Source organism: Lacerta agilis, chromosome 7 (genome assembly GCF_009819535.1).
Source record: "Lacerta agilis isolate rLacAgi1 chromosome 7, rLacAgi1.pri, whole genome shotgun sequence".
Classification (NCBI taxonomy): Eukaryota; Metazoa; Chordata; class Lepidosauria; order Squamata; family Lacertidae; genus Lacerta; species Lacerta agilis.
This window is the reverse complement of record NC_046318.1, coordinates 4,193,239-4,210,346: the sequence shown is the minus strand read 5'-3', so window position 1 is coordinate 4,210,346 and position 17,108 is coordinate 4,193,239. Positions and strand designations below refer to the sequence as shown.

General features: G+C 43.2%; 1 protein-coding gene across 1 annotated transcript; it reads left to right on the top strand.

Moving 5' to 3' along the window:
- Positions 1-626: 626 nt before the first annotated feature.
- Positions 627-11,703, top strand: SRA1 (steroid receptor RNA activator 1). The gene is made up of 5 exons (XM_033154199.1): positions 627-713; positions 808-987; positions 4,249-4,457; positions 10,824-10,932; positions 11,200-11,703. Exons 1-5 carry the CDS (start codon positions 689-691, stop codon positions 11,394-11,396), a joined length of 720 nt encoding a protein of 239 aa, XP_033010090.1. The 5' UTR covers positions 627-688; the 3' UTR covers positions 11,397-11,703.
- Positions 11,704-17,108: the final 5,405 nt, after the last annotated feature.

Sequence of the window (17,108 nt, the reverse complement as noted above, 5' to 3'; positions counted from 1 at the left end):
AACTCCATGGACAAAGACAACAGGCATATAAACTGGTACAGTACTTGGAAGCATTTCTGCCTCCAACCGCGGAGGCAGAGCAGAGCCACCCTGGCTAGTAATCCTGGGCAGCCCTCTCCTTCTCCTCCTCGAAATGCTCTGATCATCTTCTAAAGCCACCCGAGTTGGTCTCCGCCCGCCGCCTCCTGAGGGAGGGAGTTCCGCAGTTCCGACCCAGCGCTGCCTGAAAAAGTCCTTTCTTTTTTCTCTGTCCAGAATCATTTCTTGTCTTTCTTTTATAAATTTATTACTGTTGTTGTTAACACGGTTATTAAAAAGGCGCCGCTTTTCTGCATAGCTCCGGCGGGAACCCACCGAGTTGTTGTTATTATTTTAATTAAATGTGTGTATGGACATTTTCATATTTATTTTTCTAAGTATTACCTTTGAGTTTACGCAGCAACCTTTACCTTGGCGGCTCCCGTTCTGAGCACTCGGGCGGGAGAGCCCGGCCAACCCGGCGCCCTCCCGGCCGGGCTCCTCCTGGCCTCCGCCCGACACCTGCGAAGCGCCGCCCGGGCCCTGACCGAGGGCCGCCGCCTCCTCCTCCGCGCATGCGGGCCTGGCTTCGGCCCGGCCCCTCAGGATCCGGCCCGCCACGTCACGCGCCGGCAAGCGGCTGAGGGCGCGTCTAGCTGAGGGGGAGGCCATGGCGGAGCTCTACGTGAAGCCGGGTGAGGGGTCGCGAGAGGCCGGGCGCCTGAGGGGCGAGCGAGCGGGCGGGCTGCCGGCGGAGGGATGGCCTTGACGTCTCGCTTTCCTTTCCAGGGAACCGGGAGCGCGGCTGGAACGACCCGCCTCAGTTCTCGTACGGCCTGCAGCAGCTTCAGGCTTCCGGGGCAGGAGGCGGCGGCGGCGGCGGCGGCAAGCGGGGGGTCCTGACTCGACGCCCGGCAGCTGCTCCGGGAGCAGCACCGCCTCCTCTTCCTCTTCCTCCTCACGGGCCAGGTGAGGAGACGCTGAGATTTTCTTTCTTTCTTTCCTTCTTTCTTTCTCGCATTTTATTGTTTTGTTAACAGGGAAAGCGTAAACGCAAAACAAAACTCCGGGACTACGGGATGTTGGGTGAAGTCAAGGTTCCCAACAAAATCCGCTTCGCTGGCGGTCGAGTAGCCCTCTCCGTAAGGATACATTCACTTACTCAGTTTCAGATACAAGTAGGTAGCCGTGTTGGTCTGCCATAGTCAAAACAAAATAAAAAATAAAATAAATCCTTCCAGTAGCACCTTAGAGACCAACTAAGTTTGTTCTTGGTATGAGCTTTTGTGTGCATGCACACTTCTTCAGAGATGCCATAGTCGAAACAAAATAGAAAATTCTTTCCAGTAGCCCCTTAGAGACCAACTGAGTTTGTTCTTGGTATGAGCTTTCGTGTGCATGCAGGTATCTGAAGAAGTGTGCATGCACACGAAAGCTCATACCAAGAACAAACTCAGTTGGTCTCTAAGGTGCTACTGGAAAGAATTTTCTATTTTGTTTCTTCAGAGATGTGTGCATGCACACGAAAGCTCATACCAAGAACAAACTCAGTTGGTCTCTAAGGTGCTACTGGAAAGAATTTTCTATTTTGTTTCTTCAGAGATGTGTGCATGCACACGAAAGCTCATACCAAGAACAAACTCAGTTGGTCTCTAAGGTGCTACTGGAAAGAATTTTCTATTTTGTTTCTTCAGAGATGTGTGCATGCACACGAAAGCTCATACCAAGAACAAACTCAGTTGGTCTCTAAGGGGCTACTGGACAGAATTTTCTATTTTGTTTCTTCAGAGATGTGTGTATGCACACGAAAGCTCATACCAAGAACAAACTTAGTTGGTCTCTAAGGTGCTGCTGGAAGGATTTATTTTATTTTGTTTTTATTCAGTTTCAGTCAGTCATTCATTCATTTGTTTCATGAAATTTGTAAACAAACCAGCAAACAACCCCTGCAAGCGGTTGTCTTAAAGTGATCCCTGGAGGAGCCTCTTGGACTGTCCATCTCTTCCTCTGCTGTGATGGGTCAATTTCCCCACACCTGCCAGGAACACAGAGCCCACCTCCTTGTGCCCTTCCCTCCCTCCCTTTCTTCCTCTCTCTCTCTACCTCCTGTAGCCAACTTCACTCCAAGCGATAGGGCCTCCTGTAGAAGGGCTACGCATGAGTCTTGCTTGCATTTTTAGTTTTTTTTTTTTTTATTGTAACCATAAGAAACATGCAAATAGCTGAAGATATTACAAAGGGCAAAATACATAAAACAGAATGAAATACATTAAACAGCTTAATTATTAAAACCAGACATTATGTGAGGATAACAGCTTGCTTCCCTGAAGACCTCAACTTCTCACCCCCACAAACGTCTCCCTAAAATTGCCACTCTAAAGGCAAAGCAGGCTGATTTTTATTTGTCCTCTAATAAAATGTTATTCAAATACCCAGTCGATCTCCCAACTGTGAGAATTAACTTGTTGAGCAAGGCTGCTCTTAATCTTCATAGATTGGGCAACCAATCTAGTGGGGTAAGTCTTCAGGCACATTTCCTCCATGTGGGCAAACTCTCTTCATAAGGGATCCAGCAACAGTGTCCTTCAACTATGGCAGAACGCATAGGCTGGAACTGCAGAGCTGTAATGGCTTTTCTCTGTTTGATATTTGTGATGCTGGTTATATAGTGAGGGCAAGGAGGCTGAATGGGTAGTTTGGCATACCAAGGGGCAAATTCGGACAGACAAGCAGAAGTGCAATCAGCACAAAAATCATGCTTTAAAATATGACATTTCATGTGGTGAGATGCCATCTGTCTAACAAACTCAGAATGTCCAAAGGAAGGCCATGCTTATCAATAACTTGTAGCATTTCCTAATTCCAAGATGGATTTGAAGATCATAACGTAAAACAGAAATAAAAGTCAGTTCCAGAGATTGACAGGCACACAGCAAGAACCACACAGGATTTTTTCTCTATGGACATCACAAGTGTGACTTTGGGTTCCACAATTAAGAGTGCTGTGAGAGGCCAGTGAAAATTTCTCAAATGAGTCCAGTCTGCCTTCAAAGTTCACCAATTGCACCAGGAACTCATTAAAGTCTTTTGTTAGAGTTCTCAGCTGGTCTTGTATATGGTTTTAGGGTTTGAAGCTGGGCCAGGATATTTTGTAAAGTAGCTGTATTTGCAACTGCCTGTTAATGCTGCTCAGTAGCCTCTGAGTCAGCTTTTTTTGCATCAGTCATATTTTTTTCAGCGTTAGTTTCTGCCGCTTTATTTCTTTCAGCAGCTCTCGTGTTGGTAGACAAGGTGATTTATCTTAAGTAGTAAAGAGATAGTAGAAAGTTTATTTACCATTTGGCATTAATCTTTTGGTAGCACAGAGCTGCTTTCCAAGTGTTTAAAGGCCTTTTAGTCGGAGAGATCAGTAGGACGTCCCTCACAGCTCCATTCCCAGACCGGAGGCCCCACCCCTTTCTTCTTAGAGAAAGTTGTGACCTGCTTAAGGATTACTGATGCAATTCCTGGACCCACCTCAGAATTGCACTCTTTCTGTTAGTGGTTTCCCATCAGATATATCTATTTAAAAATATTCTGTGAAACTCTCAACATGCAAGTGCTTCATCCAGCCCTATTTTTAAAGGGATCAATAGATACTCTTCAGAAAAAAACTGGTCATCCTCTGAGAGCTATTTGGTTTTGAGCAGGAGGTTGGGTTTTTGTGTGATGTGTGTTCTAAGGAAGTGTGTGCAGAAATTCTGAGGGTGGGAACTACATAACTGAATCAAATTTATTACACAAATATTTGTATACTGCTATTCTTAAAAAGAAGTTGAAGCTGTTTACAACAATTGTACATAAACCATACGACAAAAAACATACAAAGTTGAAATCAGCTAACTATTGTGGAAAGTTGTATTCTTAATTGCCTGCATAAGCCTGATGGAATAGAGAAGTTTTCATCAAATGTTTAAAAGTTGAAACAGAAGGTGTGTGCTGAACCTCTGTTGACAGAGTGTTCCACAATACTGACACTAAAGTCTTGGTTTCTTGTTGCTGTCAAATAGGCTTTGCTGGCTCAAGGAGTGACCAGCGATACTCCTGCAGATGATCTCTAAGGGATCTCCCCTATCTAAGGGGTGTGGCTTGGCTTTGCCGATTCTGAGACCCAGAATTAGATTTTCTCTATGTACTACTATACACAGGTTGTATGCTTGATTGTGTCTTCCTCCTGACTTGTATTTTTAGCACCTGGTTCGGAAAGTGCTACCTGCTCAGCAGCGTTGTCAGCTGTTCCACCGCCACCGGTGGGCTTACCTCCTCCTGGTTTGCCAGGCCGCTCTATGAGGGTAGATGCCACAAACCAACCCGTCGCTGAGGCTGGAGAGGATTGCCAAGTGGAGGATGTTCTTGCCCCCTTGAATGAGGCTCTGGACAATTGCAGGAGATCTGTAGCAGTAAGTAGAGCTGCTGCCTTTTCGGGATTTCCCCATTTTACTTTGGAGGGAAGAAAGTTCTTTTGCCTCTGTATGAGCAGTTGTGGTCTGCTTCTTTGTACTGAAGTGATTAGTTGATCAGCTAGAGCAGGGGGTGTGGGGGGCACATTTGGAAATATAAGAAGTTGTCATGGGCACCATTTCACAGAAGAAAAAAACTGGCAATGCACAGAACCTCTTGAAACAAAACACTTGTATACACCTCAGAACAAAGCACAATTTTTTTAAAAAGCTGGCAGCCTTCCCCCACAACCCATGCCCCAAGCATACCCAAGTAAGTAGGTAGCAAAAATGCCAGACAAAACATCTTCCAATAAACAAAAGGTACAACACTCCCAGTAACTGCAGAAAGAAGAAAAAGAAAGAAAGAAAGAAAGAGAGCAAGCAACCCTCCACAAAAAAATACACAGCATACAAAAAAGCAGGCAAAATGATCCCCAGATACTGGAGACATTCTGGGGAAAGGGAAGTAAGAGGATGAGATGGCAAGATGCTTGCAGTTTTCCAGCCATCTGTATGTGCGTGTAAGCCAAATACCTATAAAACTGAGGTGCTGATCACTAGGAATATATGGCGTGAGGCTTCTATCTCTTGCATTACTGTGGATCACATCTAAGTGTAACATCTAACATGAAATGGTTTTGACTTTCTGTGGCTGGAATTCCAACAGGTCTAGATATTATTTAAAATCTGAGCTCTGTTGTTGTGGACTTCTTGCAATGAGGAATTGATGAATGTGTCAGGCTGTGTTGAAAAGATGGCATCCACAGTGAGCTAGAGACCGTGCCAGACTCTGAAAATAGGTGGTTTAACTAGAACATCATATTGAACTATGGTTTGGCATGATGTCTGCAGTGACAAATCTTAGGTATAGCTATTGCTTTAGCAGAGATAAGAGTGAAATTATAAAACTGGTAGGATGAAAATAAAGGCAGGCAAACAGCTTTAAGCCAGTTACAGGTAGGTAGCCATGTTGGTCTGCCATAGTCAAAATTGTTATGGAAAAAATCCCAGGTGTGGAACTGCCCAGCCACCTGGCCCTTAGGGATAGGCCCACTGGTTTCTGCGGAGTTAAATAAAAGAAGTCCAGCCACTGGAGCAAGGACAAGACAGGGTTTATTGCGCAATAGGTTACAGTCAAACTGCACACCCAGAACCGTGTTACAAGAACTTTTAAAACTCCTATCATATCCCAGAATACAATTTGGAAACATCATCACTACATCATCACTACCTCACAAAAGGGGAAGGGTTATACATGATTAACATAGAGAATGCTTGGGGTGAAATGCAAAGAGATAGGATTGAGTACCTACTGGGAAAGAACAATAGAACCTTCATTTGCATAGTCTATCACTTGGGTGGATTTCAGAGGAAGCATTTTACCAAAGGTGCAAATCAGTGGTAGAATCAAAAGACAGCAATTTATTTTTTTAAAAATTTTTTTTACCTTCCAAGTGTGGAGGAGACCTTGTTTAGTTGCCCCCCCCCCATTCCTAAAAATGCATTAAAAACTGTTATAGAATTCACTTAAATCTCCCCCTTTCTCTAAAAACAAACAAACAAAAAATCCTGAAGAGAGCACTCTCATTTTTTACCTGTGGAAAGAATTTGGCATGTTAGGATTTTAAAGCCCAAATACTTAATTCGGTTGTTGTTCTTCAGGTGGCCTCTGGAGCAATCTCCCTGCAAGGCTAAGCTTTGTCAGTAGCCTCTGAGCATGTACAGAATTCATGATTTAGAAACCTATTGTACCATTTGAAAGAGTTGCATCCATTGGCTAAATTACCTTGAATAGAGGAAGGTAAGCGTGAGGAGCAGATTTTTTTAAGAACAGGGTCGGATTTTAAACAGAAACCCAGCAATTCACACCCTTAACCAAACAGCAATGAAATTGGTCAAATTAAATTTCGGTTTGGTCAGTTTAAATCCATTTTTCTAGGATTTCATCCTAAGACATTTTCTGACACATTTCCTGTTTCTCACTGCTTAGGAAATGGGCTTATAAATCTTAAACTTTAAATAATTAGAACTTCAGCATTCAGACAAACCTAGCTAAGTTTGGTCAAATTAAATTCCTAATAATGAAGTCTCAGCACTAATTAATCATGTTTACGGTATCAAATAAACATCTCATACCCCAGGCAAAATAAATTGGGAGCTATGCCTCCTTTATCTACAGGTTTCGGGGTACAGATCTCTATTAAAATGTGGGCTATCATTATTTTGTGTGCACCCCCTCTGGTCATTTAGCAGAATAAAAATGGCCAGAGAGTCAGAATTCATAAAATTCAAATATTCTCAGTGATTTTAGCCAAGGCAGACTAAATTTTCTGCCCCCTCATGTATGGGAAAATGGCTCTTCAAGGCTCTTCAAGTATGTGCTTAAACTTTAAAACTTAAGCTAGGTGAATTGGTAATCACTCCTTCTATAAAACAAAACACAGCACTCTACTCATAACTCTGAAAGCTGCGCTGAATTTCAACCCACCACCACACCAGGATTTAAAAAGTACCCTCCAATGCTTGCAGACACATGGCATGGCCTTCCACATAGCTATAAAGTGGGAGTTGAAAGGGACCCTGAGGTCATCCAGTCCAACCCCCTAAATTACAGGGTTCACAAGATTTTTACTACTAGAGAGAGACACATTCTTATGTACACAGACACAACTATCATGCAAGCACACATGTACTAAGAGGAAAAGAAAAGTACCATCTTTATACAGAACCTTTTAGCAAACGTTAAGATAGTTTGAGTGAGTTTTTCCTTAGACTAGAGATGGCAAGTTCTTAGAGAAATTTTCTTAAAGATACAAGTGAACAGACGGTTTTCCTAAGATTTGATAGGGAGAGTCTTTTATAAGGAATAGTATTTATTCAAGAATTGATCCAACCAATCGTACCTTAGTTTTCAAACAGCCTAGATTTTGATAGAAGTGATTTAAAATTAAAGTGAATGACTGAACAAATTTCCTAAAGCCTAGTGAACAAATGCATAGGAGTTAAGAATTAAAATAACTACACATGAGAAAGTGAGAAGGGGGGTTACCCTTAGCAACCACCACCCCCAAGTTTCCATGTTAAGGAACCTTACTCAGGAGTAGATTTACCTGTTTAAGCACAGAAGAAGATGGGGAAGGAAAAGGCTCAGACAGAACAAAGAAAACCTTTTTTTTTTAAAGGCTCAAGGCTGATGAAAATCAGACACTGCAATTTATCTTGTAAAACTTAAGACTTTTGCAGCAGGAAAAATTGTGTATTGAACACTGAGTTCACAAGTTCAAAATTTTTATATAAAAATTCAAAGTTACAAATCCCCCTTTTTTTGCCTGCTCCCCTTTATTGCAGGAAAAGGGGGTAAGCACACACACACACCCTCTTTTTCTCTTTGGAGAGGGGGGAAAATGGCCTTCTACAGTCTCTTTAAAGCAACAAATCTTTACACACCACTTCCACCCATTTCAATATTTGCCATGTTGTTTTTGGGGGTTGATTAAGCCCTCACACTTTTTTTTTTTTTTAACTGTGCACCCTTAAGAAGCTATGGCCAATTTCTAAGGCTGACAAACTCAAAAGGAGAACCTGGGCCAACTCCGATTTGGGGACCTAGGGACCAGAAAGAGATAGAAACTGAAGGGGCATTTTCCAAGAAAAGGGCCAGTTTATCCTGGCTGATCTTACAGACTGATATTGGGAGTCTTACAATAACCCTTATGTCCAACCGAATCAAAGTTAAAACTGGACTGAGATAGACAATTGCTGGCTATGGAAGCTTCTACCCTTAATAACACTTTTCCTAGAAGGAACACCATATTTTCATAGGCATACAGTCATAACAATTCCTCAGAACAACAGCAACCACATTTCTCTCTCAAAGGGAGACCTACCTAAGGCTTAATGAAATTACAGGCGCTGCAGTTTAGCTTGCGAGAGCAGTTATACTCAACTTGGCTGTCTGCAGCAGAAACATTAGGCTAAATTCACAGCACATTCCAAAGTAGACTAGAACACAATAGTAGACTAGCTCTCATAAACTTACGTTGCAACTAAACATTTCTCATTAGGTACAGATTTCTTTCCTGTTTAGTTGCAAAAGGAAGGGGGGGGAATCCCCCTCTCGGAACACAGTCAAACCCCTTCAGGGGATTCTCCTACCACTTGGAGGGACACTTTTGGAGCCTCTCTTGAATAATAAATATTTGCTCACACCTCAGTTTTATATTCAATAATAATAATAAGTTATTATTTATATCCCACCCATCTGGCTGAGTTTCCCCAGCCACTCTGGGCGGCTCCTAATCGAGGGTTAAAACATATCATGTTTAAGTTGATCAGGTCCAAATAGTTTCTTTAAACTAAAAATTTGAAGCAAGCTTGCAGTTTTAAATTATGCACACTTAAGAAGGGCAGTCTGGCCAGTTTTAAAACACAACTCTCTTAAGATCTCTAACATACATGCTCTCAGACTGGATTTTTGTAATTGTTTCTGGTTTTCTCTGGCCCTTTTAAGATCACTGAAATTACATAAGGAAAACAAAATGACAGAGACACAACAGACTCACATACACATAACAGACAACATGTAACATGTAAAAGAAAACTTAACAACTAAACCTATCAACTAAACTTCCGTGTACACCTCAACAACCGTCTGGTTCCCTCCCCAGACCTCTTCTTCCTTATTCCTTTTCCCAGGGGTGCAATCTACCACTCTGCCTTGTCCTGCCCCTCAGGCCAAGCTCTCCCTCCTGGCAACCTCCTACCTATTGTCACAAACTTGAGAAAAGGGGGGACACCCTACTGAACGCCCACTCAATGTGGTGCCAGATCGGGTGGCCCCTGGATAGAAGACAGTCCTTCCAACCCCTTCTGTCGACAGGACACCCGTTTGCAGGGAGGTGGTTGTTTAGGCCGTCCTCCCCGACTTATTCTTCGGGCTCCACACCGATAAGGCAGGCAGAAGTATGAAAAAGAACTCTGACCCCTTGCTTTCGATAAGGTGCCCACAGCGGTGAGGTGGTTGTTTAGGCCGTCCTCCCCGTCTTACGTTCGGGCCCAGTCTCGGTGCGGCTGGCCAGAGAATTTGAGAGAAAGTGATAGAGCTCAGAACTCCCCTGTCGAGTTGAGCAAAGGTCCACAGGCTTCGTGGTCTGGACCAAGAGAAAGGCAAGAAGTAATAACAGGTAAGAGGGCAGAGAATTCGTTGCCAGGAGTCACCACCCCTCTCCCACCAGTGCACTGGGTTTTTCCCTTTAACCTATACTCACGCGTCCTGCGCTGGGATCCCGGGATCAATGAATAAGCCGGCTGGATCTTGTCTTTGCTCCCCGGCTGGCTCCTTAGAGACTTGCAAATTACCGCCCCTGAAGATGGCCGGGGGTCCAAAAGATCTTCCCAGGCAAATGGCCTGGTGCCGGCTGAAGATTTCAGGGCCCCCAGTCAGCAACATGGGAGAACCGCAAGTCCCGGCTTTCGGCACCAACTGTTATGGAAAAAATCCCAGGTGTGGAACTGCCCAGCCACCTGGCCCTTAGGGATAGGCCCACTGGTTTCTGCGGAGTTAAATAAAAGAAGTCCAGCCACTGGAGCAAGGACAAGACAGGGTTTATTGCGCAATAAACCCTGTCTTGTCCTTGCTCCAGTGGCTGGACTTCTTTTATTTAACTCCGCAGAAACCAGTGGGCCTATCCCTAAGGGCCAGGTGGCTGGGCAGTTCCACACCTGGGATTTTTTCCATAACAAAATAAAAATAAAATAAAATAAAAAAATTTTAAGCTTTAAGCCAGGATTTGCTTTTTGGTGAGCTCAAAGCTAATGAGGGTTTTGCCATTCCCTTTTGTCTTAAGAGGACCAAGGAGACTCTGGTGAGAAGTTATAAACTTTGTGAAACAAAATAAAAAATTCTTTCCAGTAGCACCTTAGAGACCAACTGAGTTTGTTCTTGGTATGAGCTTTCGTGTGCATGCACACTTCTTCAGATACACTGAAACAGAAGTCACCAGATCCTTAAATATAGTGAGGGAGTGGGGAGGGGTATTACTCAGAAGGGTGGTGGGAATGGGTGATCAGCTGATAGGTGTGGAAAACCTGTTGACGACTCTTAACGGCTGCAATTAGTCTTGCAGGGAAAGGCAAGGGGTGAGATGGCTAAAGATAGTTTTGTTATGTATAATGAGATAAGAATCCAATGTCTTTGTTCAGACCAGGTTTCTCCATGGTTTTAAGTTTGGTGATTAGTTGCAATTTAGCCACTTCTCTTTCCAGTCTAATTTCAGACTGGGGAAACTGTGAGATGTGCTTCCTAATAAGAATTGCTTTTTTCAGAAACAGGTTTGTGATGACATCAGCAAGCGCTTAGGAATCCTGCAGCAGATGTGGGTACAAGGGAAACTCTCTGCCCCAGTGAGAAAGGGAATGAAGATTCTGACACAAGGTAAGCAGCAAGGACAAGGTTCAATGCTCTGCGGCAACATTCCTCATTGTAAACTCTTTATCTTACAGCCTCTGGCCACCTTAAATAATTCCTATAGCAGAACTGCTGCAGTAGGATGCAGTCCATGTGTGTGGCCTGTGGATCCGCAAACATCTGCATTCCTTAATTCTTTAGTGACTTAGGAGCTGGGGTCAGGGGAAGCAGTTGAATTGGGCTACTTTTTCATTACCTTTTGCAGTTCTGAGATGCTTTCTTTTTTACTTTCAGAGCTCAAGAGGCGGCACTGGGATGCAGCTGATGAGATCCATCGCTCACTAATTGTGGACCATGTCACTGAAGTGAGCCAGTGGATGGTAGGAGTGAAAAGGCTCATTGCAGAAACAAGAAAATTGCATACAGAGGATCTGGCCACAGAAGATTACGAGCAAAAAGTTGCAACCTCTTTGGAACCAGAATGCCAGTAAGATTAGGCCAAGTCCAAGGAGTTGGCAGTATAAGACTGGGCCCGCAGGGGACTGATTTCCTAAGCAGCAGAGGAAGGTGTTTTATCTCCTGAGCATTGGTGACCTACTCAAGTTAATTTTTGCCAATCTGACCAAAGCTCAAAGTTTTACAAGAATCTCTCAAGTAAGCTGGAGAATTCTGTGCAGCTATTTGAAATTGGTGTCTGTGGTTAAAAACAGCCAGCCCTTTCTGGACTTGGTACAAAATGGAAGGAAGTGACTGGGTGATGCAATTGTAATGCAAGCGTACAATGAAAGTCCAGACTGATGTATGTGGTACTGAAACTAAGAGCTTGCATTTACAGCTACTGTGAAGTGCTGCTCTGGAGTTCCTTTCAGTCTGGATAAGGTTCCTGGTCTTCGTTTACAGGGCAACAACCGATTTACGCGCGACTGCACGAATGCAAGTTGCGGCAACCCAGAAGTGGCTGGAAAAGGGGGCGGAATGGGGAGGTGTGGGCTTGTGCATGCTCCACCATCGCACACGATGACCTGGAACCCCCACACAGTTCGGGTTGCATGTACCTTGTATTTTTCATTCAAATCTTTCCAGGAAAACGTAGATTGTACAAAAGTGAGGTCTCATGTTTCCCAGCAATTGCATCTCTGTTCTCAGCAATTCAACCAAAATGAGAGGATAGATGCTATTTTTATTTTATTTTAAAGGAACCATTTTTCACTGCAGTGTCTTCATTGTAGAGGACATTGTGCTGCTATAATTTTTTTTTACTGTAACCCTCTACTGGCTTCCATTCAACCAGTTCCCTCTGCGACGTTCTTTCCACATGCCCTTGGGGCAGCGTGGAGAGTATGAGGACAACAGTTGCTGTGCTTCCTGCTTCTTTCGGTCTTAAACACTGCAGTTTAATGCTGGAAGTAATTTTTCCATCATGGCAACTATTGAAGGTTACTATAGTAATAGAAGCTACCAACATGAGTCTGACCAAACTGCAGGAGGCAGTGCAAGACAGGAGTGCCTGGCCTGCTCTGGTCCATGGGGTCACAAAGAGTCGGACACGACTAAACAACAACATAGTAATTCAATAGTAAAATTCCATTAACCTTTGGGTGGAGAGTTACTGTTATTCAGCAATGATCGGCTGACAGCATCTATATGTTTTTGTGGTTTTTTAAAAAAACCATTGGAATACTGTGTACACAATTTCAAGGTAACATTACACTTTATTTCCACTTTATCTCACATGGGGCTCAAACCCACAACCCTGAGATTAAGCATCTCACACACTACCAACTGAGCTACAACAGCTCAGCGACAGCATCTATAAGTTAAGCCTTATGTTGTTACCTTAATTTTGCTGATTCTTAGAAACAAGTCTTATATCTTAACTTGTATAATACACATATTAAACGAGTTCCCAGCTTCCAGCTGTTGGCTGCAAATGGGCCTCTTAAATGTCTTGCTGTACACAAGCATAACAGCAGCTAGAAGCCAATGACTCCTCAAAAGCAAGGTGTCAAGTCTGAATCCTCCATCTAGGCTGTACTGGACATTGCCAACAGTCTGCACATTGGCATGATTCACACATTATGCTAAGGCAAACCATGGCTTAGTATGAGCATGTGGGCTCTAGGAGAAGAGACAGCAGCCATTTTGCTCTTCTGCCATGGTGAGCTAAGCCATAGTTTGGCTTAGTGTGTTGTCTGAACCCAGACTCATGGTTTACCTCTCCAGACTAACCCATGTGACTAAGGTTTGCCCTATGATTTTGCACCTCTTATCTCAAGTGTTCCAAGAACCACCTCCCAACACTGCAACAGCAACACTGAAGAACAATGGCAATTGTATTCAGTGATTTATTTCCCAATGTTTTGGATTCAGCTGCCCTGCCCTGGTTTCTTACCTACTAGAGGCAATTTGCTCTACAAATATACTGTCCAAAGGAGTCAAATTGCAAGTCAGTGTAGGGCAAAGATGGAGCACTGGACTAGCCACGAAGCTCACTGGGTGACTTTGGGCTCCTTCGCTAGCTCTAATCTGCCTCAGGGCTGGGAGGAGAAAGCTGGGGAGCTTGGTCATAATTTCGCATAAAAAATAATAAATGCTAGAATCCTAGTGTAGTTTGTTTTAAATATAAGGACTCATACTTTATGTAGAATAAAAATATGACCATACCCATATATCAAAAGACCATACAGGAAAGGTGAGTGGCCACAGAAGGGATTTTTTCTTCAGTGGGTCTCACACTTTAGACCACCACCACCTGTAGTTTCTCAATGTAGACTATATACTGACAGCCAGGAGTTCTCCAGGGTTCAAACAGAGCTTTGTCAGCCTTATGTAGAAATGCTGGAGGCAAAACCTTGTGCATGCAGAACATATGTTCTACCATTGAGCTACGGTCCTTCCCAAAGAGAAGTTTTAGGTACCACTTAAAAATGCTTTAGCTTTTGGCAGCATTACACTTGATTGGCTCTTGCTTGTTTACTGGTATTTAGTTTTAATCTATTAGCATGATTATTTTCAATTTTAGTGGTTTTAAAACCATCTTTGGGTAGTAGTCAAATAAATTTTACTCATAGTAGACCCACTGAAATTAATGTGACTGTTAGGTCTACTCAAGAAAGGCCAACAACATATGCTGCAGTGAAAAAGGTACTTGGCTGCCTTTGAGCAAATGATTTTTTACCCACAATACCAATGCCACAACATGTTTTCCAAATTCATACATTATAGGCTATTAGCTGGGCTAGACTGGTGTTTCAAGGGTGCTGGGAAAAGGTAGCACAATAGACACCTCAGACTGGGGAAACATTTGGTTTTCACTCTCCCATTTCCTTGATCTCAGTCCACATCCGAGAGGCCCTGCTAAAACTGGCCTTGAGATGGTACTGTACACTTGCAGCTCTATCTCACAACAGCAACAATCTCTGGAGATACAAGAAAGTAAAAGGCAAATGTACCAGTATGCTCATCTGGCAGGAGTGTTGGGCAGCAGAATTTTGGGAAGTTGTGTTTGCAGAAATCTGATCACAAAACAAAACTCATGGCCAATCCCCACCTTGGCTCTTTGGGGATGGCCCACAGGACAATGGAAAGATACTTACAGCTAATATCAAGATATTGAAACTATCTAGGTGTAAGCAAAGAAAAATATACGACCAAGTATGGCCATATCAGAGAAATCAAACTATCCGCTTGGATTAATCAGAGACTTAAATAACCCCCCTACCCCCCGTTTGGAAGATTTTTTTCTTCATGCAACAACCACATGATCCTAGTACAATACACCAACGTCTAGAACTTGTTGCCAGATCCCAGTACCATACAATATAGATACTAAAACTTTTCCTTCAGAAGATCTCAATACCCAGATATAGAGAGTTGTAAACTATGATTGATACTATGATGCTGTAGAATCCTTCTGACTTCAATATTTTAATTTATGTATATGATTTGTAATTTGTGAATTGTCCTGATGTATTCAAAGGTTATTAGCTGTACTTTTCTTTTCTGTATTCCATCTTCTTTCATGAATAATAATAAAAAAATTCTCCCCATCCGAGAGATACTTTGTAACATCCAAAATTAGTCATATTCCTGGCTAATGTTGGTATATGTGGCAGCTTTGATTATAAGGAAGAGGACTAAAATGCAATTGTCAGTATTGTAATGTCCTAATATGTAGTTGCAGTGCAGACACACTTGGAATACTTCTGACAAGCCCACCACAAGGTATGGTAGGGTAATATAAATGAATGGGGACCTGGAGTACCATTCCTACTAGGAAAGACTATATTTAGAGCATAGGATAGTGTTTTATAAAATTATGTATGGTGTGGAGATTCATCCATTAGCAGTGGATTGTTGGTTATAAAAGACGTGAGGTGAAAGCCCTTGATTAAGGTCATTCTGCAATTTGTACCAAACAAATTTTTCATTGTTAGCTTTAAGGATTGTTCTTTTTATCTTGATACCATAAAGATTCTCTAACAGCATTGTAGTGGAATTCCTTCCACCACCCCCAGGATGCGGTGTGTATGTAGTTCAAGCTGCTAGACAAACACAACTTGGACAGACTATCAGAATAATGCAACCAAACACACTAATAAATAAATGCACATGGTACATCATTGAAAATGAGAAGTGTGTGTCATCTTGCTCCTAAGGCTGGTTATAAACATCAATGTCCTCCATTTAATCACTCTTTTAACAAAACACAAAGGGAGGAAATGTGCTGCTCTTGCTGCCACCAGAGGCTAGAGTCTTTGTCCTAATAACATACATTCCATAGGGTACACTCCCAGCTGAGTTTTGTACAGGCTACATTCCTAGTCATGTGCACCAGAAATGAAGGAAGCCAGACTTGCTTCCAACCCAGGAATTTGGGTGCAGTGGGCATTTAAAAAAACCCTAAACTACTATTTTCTTATTTGTTTTGCACTTGTAAAGGGCAGGTAACATCTCTTCCTCAAAATTTATACCTGTTGAATGTAACGTTCAAACTCTGCAAAATACAGTTATACCTCGTGTTGCGTTTGCGCGCCAAATCACAACCCACGTGTGCGCAGAAGCATTGCTGCGGGCTGCTCAGGATGTGAATGGGGCTCCGGAACGGATCCTGTTTGCATCTAGAGGTACCACTGCAGTAAGACTTTCTTCACCTGGGACTTTTGTGTGTTCAGGCAGGCTGGAACAATGTGCAAAAAGCTGTTGAGATGTGTCTTGGAACTTTGATGTCATAAGGTGACCAGATTTGGCAGTTGAGATCACACTTCTATAAATGGGGATCTGCTCTCAATTCACTTTACATATTGCAGTATTTGGATTAACACAACATTTGATGAGGATACACAAACTTTCCCCATGAATTTCATTACAATTACAAGGATTATGAATTTAGAACAGGATTGGGGAACCTCTGGCCCGTGGTAGCCAGGGGTCCAAGTTAGCCATTTCCCTTGAACCATGTCTACCTGTCCATCAGCTGACTTCACCCAACTGGGTGGGTGGGGGCAATCCTGCTTAGCGTTTGTATTTCCTGTGGGTTAACTTTGGCAGCTGGGTGGCTCTGCCCATCTGTTAAAGTTGGCCACGGGGTAGGGAAGTTAAACAGATAGGGCCTGCCAGGCCAAAAAGGTTACCTACCGGTGCTCTAAGGCAGGGGTGGCCAACTCCCAAGTGTCTGCGATCTACTTTTGGAATTAAAATCTGGCGGTGATCTACCCCAGTTTTTTTAGGGGTTCAGCTCTAAGTTGTTGAGCTTTCTGGGGGGAAGAAAGACCTATTTTGGGGGAGTTATGGTGCAGGCTTTTTGGGGGGAAGTTCTGTTTTTTTTGGGGGGGGAAGGCAAGGGAAGTTGGGGTTAAGTCGCTCACAAAAACATCACTGTGGATGAAAACAGCCCCACAGAAGGAGCTCCGGGAGGGCGGGACAAGGGGGCGGAGCAGGAGTCAGATTTACCAACGCAGAGGAAAGGGAGCCACAGATCGACAGCGATCTACCAAAACATCCCGGGGATCTACCAGTAGAACTCGATCGACCTGTTGGACATCTCTGCTCCAGGGGGTAGGATCTGAACAGGAAGATCTTAGTTCAAAACCTCTTTCAAGTATTAAGCTCACTGGGTGAGCTTGGCAATTGAACTGCTACATAGAATTACAGATTCCCAATTCTTCTCTACATTCCAGAGCATTTGGAGAACTTACTTATTG

Coding starts and splice junctions, on each gene's coding strand:
- SRA1 (XM_033154199.1), top strand. CDS start 689: ATGGCGGAGCTCTACGTGAAGCCGG. Junction 4,458..10,823: donor ATTGCAGGAGATCTGTAGCA/GTAAGTAGAGCT, acceptor TGCTTTTTTCAG/AAACAGGTTTGTGATGACAT. Junction 10,933..11,199: donor AATGAAGATTCTGACACAAG/GTAAGCAGCAAG, acceptor TTTTACTTTCAG/AGCTCAAGAGGCGGCACTGG.